Below are 6,620 nucleotides of genomic sequence, written 5' to 3' on the forward strand. Positions count from 1 at the left end.
CTCAAATGCGAAAATGGGCTTGATCTGGATCATGATGGGCTAGAGATGTGTGATTATGGGCTAACTCCGAAATATTGAAGAGATAAAGAAGGCAAATTTGATCTCGGGCGTTTTAAATCAAATCTCGAGATATTTTGAGAGAGTCCAAATGGAAAGAGTCCTTGCATACCTCAATATCTTATCTCCTATCTTGGATTTAATTAGAAAGAAAAGAGGAAAAGAATTATATTTAGAAAGAAAAAGAGGAAAAATCCCGTTTTTGAATGCCTCTGTCCAGTTTTGATCAATTAGTCAACACCTCGATTGGATAAGCCTGGAAGTATGGTCTCAACTTTCGGGTTGCTACCATAAGTGCCAACACCTGTTTCTCGATCGCCGAATATCTTGTTTTAGGATCCAGGAGTACATGGCTGACATAGTAAATGGGCCACTATTTCTTCTCTTTCTCCCGAATGAGGACAACGCTCCCGGCCGACTGTGATGATGCCAAATATACTTGCAAAACTTTGCCCTTCTCAGGCCGAGAAAGCAATGGTGGTTGCCCGAGTCTTCTCTTCTGTTCCTCAAATGCCTTCTGACATTCGTCTATCCATCGAGCCTCTTTACTTCCCTTTAAATCCTTCAGGGCTTTGAAGAAAGGTAAGCATCTTTCTCCCGATTGTGAAATGAATCGAGTCAAGGCTGCTATCCGTCCGGTCAGGCATTGAATATCACAAACGGTCTTTGGGGGATCCATATTGATCAAAGCTTGTATCTTGACAGAGTTTGCCTCAATTCCTCTTTGGGAAACCATAAACCCTAGGAATTTCCCCGAAGATACCCCGAAGGCACATTTCTCCAGATTCAGCTTCATCTAGTGTCTTCTTAAAATGGAGAATACTTCCCTAAGATTTGCAATGTGTCTTGTCCTCTGGAGACTCTTTACTAGCATGTCGTCGACGTATACCTCCATATTTTTCCCGATTAGATCACTAAAGATCTTGTTTACAACTCTCTGATATGTAGCTCCCACATTCTTCAAAACTCAGTGTTTCATACCCAGCCGTTGCGTCGATCAAAAGATCTATGCGTGGTAAAGGGTAATAGTCCTTCGGACATGCTTTGTTGAGGTCTGTGTAATTAGTACACATCCTCCACTTCCCACTCGACTTCTTTACCATCACAACATTAGCCAACCATGTTGGGCACTCAATGGCTTCAATAAAGCCAGAATTCTTCAGTTTCTCGACTTCCCCTCTGATAGCCTCGTGTTTTTCAATCGAGAAGTTCCATCTCCTTTAAATTACGGCCTTGACTTCTAAATAGATCCAAAGCTTGTGCTCGGACACGGCTCAATCAATTCATGGCATATCATCTGCTGACTAGGCAAAAACATCTATGCTTTTCTAAAGAAAAGTTTTCAGTTCTTCCTTGAAAGGTTCTGGTTGCTCAAACCCAATATAAGTGGATTTTGTCTCATCTCTTGGCTGCAAGTAGATTAGTTCTAATTTTTCCACAGGTTCGGGCCTTTGCATGGTATCTTCGTTCCGATCATCCCTTACCTCGATCGGTAAGGCCGTGGCTTTTTCTTGTCCTTCCTTGTCCTTAAGATAAGCCACATAACACTATCGGGAGAGTTTCTGATCTGAAACTACTTGCCCGATTCCAGTGTCAGTGGGAACTTTATCTTCATATGTTTTGGCGAGACTATAGCGCCTAGCTTAGTCAACGAAGGCCTACCGAGGATCATGTTGTAGGCAAGAAGGTCCCAAACCACCAGAAAGTTTACCCGAATGATGGATTCTTTCAAGAAATTCCCTACCGAAAGATCTAATTGAACTGATCCCTCGGCTATGGTAGATGAACCAACGAATCCATAAAGGTGCGTTGAAGATGGCTTCATCAGATCTTCCTCAACATTTAGCTTCTGAAAAGCTTGATAAGAAAGAAGATCAGCCGAAGATCCCGTGTCTACTAGGACCCTGTGTACCTCCCTTTGACCGATTTCTACTTTGATAACAATTGCATCATCATGAGGCATGCTCACGCCTCGCTTGTCTTCTTCACCGAAAGTGATGGGAATTTCTTCCACTTTCTTTCTTTTCTGGGATTCTTCTGATCCCACGAATCTTGATTTTGCTTTCAGATTCCGCAGGGACTCGGGTCCGGGTCCTCCGAATATAGTGAGAATTGGGGATCTACTAGGTCCTCCCAATTCCTTCCCTTTTTGAGACTTTGGAGCTTTGACTTGATGCTCCTTGCTTGCCAAACGACCCCTTTTTTCATTGGTCGTTCTCTTCTCATCCTCCCGAACTTTCACAAAATTTGAGAGATGCCCCTGATTGATTAATCTTTCGATATCTCCGTTGAGGTGCCTACAGTCATTAGTATAGTGCCCAAAATCTTTTTGAAATCGGCAGTATCTCTCCATATTCTTTTCTCCGGTCTTCGCAACTATCTTAGATGGCCATTTCAAAATATCTTGATTTTTTATCTGCATCAATATCTCCGATCGGGGAGCATTTAATGGTGTGTATTCATCTTGATCAGGTGATCGCCACCTCCAAGTCGAACGTGGCTTTCTGGCCCGATCACGATCCTGAACAGGCTGCTTTTGTTTCTAACTTCTCTCGGGGACCTTTTGTTCCTTGGTTGCAGTCTTAGACTCTCCTTGTCGTGCATCGAGTGTCTCCACTACTTCCGCCTACTTTTGACACCTTTGCACTAATTCAACATAGGTGGATGGCATATCCTGAAATAGATATTCCAACAGCTTTCGGTTGGTTAACCCCGTAAAGAGATCCATTTTTGCCACCTGTTCATCCAAATTCTCTATTTCCATGGTGACTTTGTTAAATCTCTTCAGGTACCCCCGAATCAATTCATTCCTTCCCTGTTTAATTGTAAAGAGTGTTTCCTCCGTTTTCTTGATTTGGATACCACTCTGGAAGCTTCCGATGAACTTGCGGGCAAGCTCGTCAAAATCATTGACTCTTCCCGAAGGAAGGTTTGAGAACCACTTCTGTGCTGCCCCGGTTAGGGAAGAGGAGAATACTCTGTAGAGAATCTCGTAAGAGTTTCCAGCTACCGCCATTGTTTGTTGATAATAACTAATATGGGCGTAGGGTCTCCCTGAACCATCAAATGCTATGAAAGTTGGGAGTCTAAAATTATGCAGAAACTCGAACAGGGCAATAGCATCAGCAAAAGGAGTCTTCCGGATGACTGAATAAATATCGTCAGTTTTTTGCCCTCGGGAGAGTTGCCCCAACCTTTGGTTTATGTTGGCAAGCTCTCGGCCGATATGCAACGATCATCTATCCTCTGTCCGAATGGTCGTTCTTTCCGAACACCTGGATGTTGGGGAGTGAGTGCGAACTCCTCTCGGCAGTCTTGTTTGGGATTCGGTTCAGCTGTCTTGCGGCCTGTCATATCGATCGTCTATTCTTGGTAATTCGCCAATTCTCAAATCTCGGACTCATCGTAGAAGGTCCCTCTGAGCGTTTGGGCCAAAATTCTTGCCTTTGGCTAGCTGTTTATCCCTTTCAACAAAAAGAGCTCGAATGAGAGGTATTTGCTCATTTGCTCCTCACACATGTCTCTTGGCCTCTACCTGATCAGGAGCCTGAGGAGCCACTACCTGTCTGACCAATGTGCGGATCATATCCTGCATCTCTAGGAATTGGACCTGGATTTGGTCCACTTGGTGCTGAAGAGGATTCGGATGGTTTTGATGTTTGGTACCATCAACTCCTCCATCTCCACGTATTTATGGAGGTTGGCTTCCTTCAGGAATATTCGATGGATTATTCCCCCTAGGAAGTGGTGGGATGTTTGCTATTCATTGAGCCACTACAGTTGTTGCTTTGCTGATTTAGTTACCATGACTTCTTGAAGCGTTCGTCACAGAAGGCACCAAATGATGCGTCCAAAAAATGTTAAGCCTCCAATTGATCGAATAATAGCCTGCAGCAAAGAGTTAGACGTGGCGCGACCACGAGGGTCGAGAGGCCACCTCCGAAGCTTAAGTCAGTAATGGACTAATGACAAAAGCTCTGGCTGAATGTAGAGCATAGGAATGAATATGTAATTGTGAAAACAATTCAGATACCTCTAGAGTGAGTTGATCACTTGTTTATATAGACATTCCCTACAATTCTCAACCGTTAAGTAAAGCCTCGATCTCTTTCGGAGGGGTCTGATCGTAGGGTTTTTCCCTAGATATTCGGGGATGCAAGTAGTCACAATCTCAGCACGATTCCTCCACTGTTCTGCTGGTAGTTGCCTCCTAGAAATCAGCTTTGTCTACCGCAAGGTTCGGGAGATCATACCGGACTTGTAACTGAAGTGCGACGCCCTTATGTTTATTAAATTAGGTCTTGATGGGTCTTAGTTATGGTTAAACTAGGACGAAGACTATGAACCCGGTTCAATCTGTTTGGTGCAATTTTCCACGTATCACTAATACTTTTGTCTATTCGTCTTTTTCTCTTATTGAATAACTGGTAATCCAAATTTCCTTGTGGTTTCTTGCAAATCAATTCTAGAGGAATTTCTTTGACCCTTTCTTATAAGTAATGACAGAGTTAGTAATAATGTAGTGTTTTTTGTAAGATTAAATCCAGCCAATATCACATAGATTGAATAAAATCACCTAATAATGACATAAGGAGGTCATGAAACATACCTTCTTTGGAATCCATTGGTGATGGAACATAGTGGAATCTCTTCTTCATTCTTCCATGAAGAACAAACCCATACTTGATTAAACTAGGATCTTCTCCTCTAGATTCCTCCCTATTCCTTGCTTAAAGAAAACCTTATGTTCAAAGAATAATGTGATGGATTAGGGTTTAGAAGAGGGACCTAACATTGTTTTATATAGGCAAACCCATTTGATCATTCATCAAGATCTAATGGTCCGTATTATCCCACAATTTATTGACTAAAAAATACTAGGAATTCGATTTCCCCAATCATAATATAGATTATTGATCTATTCCCCCCCTTCTCATATAACTAATTCAATCTCCACTCTTGTTGACAAGATTTGTTAAGTTAGATTACCTCATCTTTTACGCCTGAGAATCCCTAACATATTAAAACCCCTACTAGTTATGCTTAGAGAATTATTTTAATATATCGGATTAAACACAAGAAACTCATAAACAAGTCAAACAAGCGATCTAACCTAACCTGTTATGTTTTAGATGTAATTTGTTATTCATCATTCCTAGGTCTAGCATGCATTCCTCATTGTTACATGATCAAAAACACACCATGAGATTCATGAATATTGGCCAGACATCTAAACATTAAGAAAAAAATTTAAGAAAATAAGAGGGAGAATTAAATTATATGAAAGGGAAATAAAATCAATAATTATCTCATGTAAGGATGCATCTAACCGTAGCAAAAGAAACTTAGAACATTATAGTAGAAGTAGAAGAAGTTAAGGGGAACATCACTCTAAGGTTGAGGAAGAGACTTTAGCAACTCCAAAAAAAATTCATCTCAAAGTAGCTCTGACTATCCAAATTCGTCCTCTGGGCAATCCTCTATAACCCAAAAAATTCTAGAGTATGGTCCCCTTTTTTAGAGTCATTTCCTAGATTACACGGGATATGATTCCTGACACAATTTGTGCTAGAGCCCATAATTTCCATGAGAGACTCTTTTCAAAGAGGGAGGGAGAGAGAAAGGATGAGAGAGTTCTACGAGGGATGTACATGGTTTGGTTGATATTGGCAACCTATGTCCACAGGAATGTGATTTCCTTCCTTGAGATTGACTATAGTACATATATTTATAGTTTCAAGAGTCATATGCAACATTAATCTTGGACTCTTACTATAGAGTTTGAATTATACAAGTTATCTATTTGTGTTTGGTGTGATCTATGTCTCTTGTGTGCACAACTCTGAGTTGGATCCACTTGAAAATAAGATGTAATCTGCTAGTGTCTCTTAAGTAGTTGAGTTTGAGTTTGATTCTTGAAGCCATGCACGCATGGAGAAGCTAGTTGAGTGGAGTTCTTGAAGCCTTTCACACATGGAGTAGTGGCAGCTAGGGCAACCCTAGGTTCGGCTAGGGTTTCCTTTGGTTTTCCTATTTTGCCCTCAAATTGAAAAAAGCCGACTTAACATAATGAGAGCGCCGAAGTTTGCCTACATAATCAAGGTGATGTGTATCAACAAAGCCAGGAGGTTGTTTCATAGAGATTATGTCATTTAAAAAACCATGAAGAAAGGAATTCTGAATATCCAGTTGTTTGATGGGCCAATAGCGAAAGATTGCTAGGGCTTAGACCAGCTGAATAGTGGTAGGTTTGACGATAGGACTAAAGGTTTCATGGTAGTCCAAGCCCTCCTCTTGATTGAATCCTTTTGCCACCAGGCGAGCTTTGTACTTGTTAATGGAGCCATATGCCTTGCGTTTGACCAGAAAAATCCATTTGCAGCCAATAACATTGTGAGAGGGAGATGGTGGAAATAAAGAGAAAGTTCCATTCTTCAATAAGGCAATGAATTCCTCATCTATAGCTTTCTTCCAGTGAGGGTATTTATTGGTAATGGTAAAAGAGGTAGCTCAAGGTGGGGATGTTCAAGTTGGGAAGAGGAGAGGAAAGCTTTAGGGTTTGC

General features: G+C 41.4%; 1 protein-coding gene across 1 annotated transcript; it reads right to left on the reverse strand.

Annotated features, from left to right (window-relative positions):
- Nucleotides 1-1,630: 1,630 nt before the first annotated feature.
- Nucleotides 1,631-3,073, reverse strand: LOC149009286 (uncharacterized). The gene is made up of 2 exons (XM_089161062.1): nucleotides 2,697-3,073; nucleotides 1,631-2,354 (listed from the first exon to the last, which is right to left on the reverse strand). Exons 1-2 carry the CDS (start codon nucleotides 3,071-3,073, stop codon nucleotides 1,631-1,633), a joined length of 1,101 nt encoding a protein of 366 aa, XP_089017188.1.
- Between the last annotated feature and the right edge of the window lie 3,547 nt (nucleotides 3,074-6,620).

This window comes from Hakea prostrata, chromosome 7, assembly GCF_041222555.1.
Source record: "Hakea prostrata isolate BN-2017 chromosome 7, UWA_Hpros_2, whole genome shotgun sequence".
NCBI lineage: Eukaryota > Viridiplantae > Streptophyta > Magnoliopsida > Proteales > Proteaceae > Hakea > Hakea prostrata.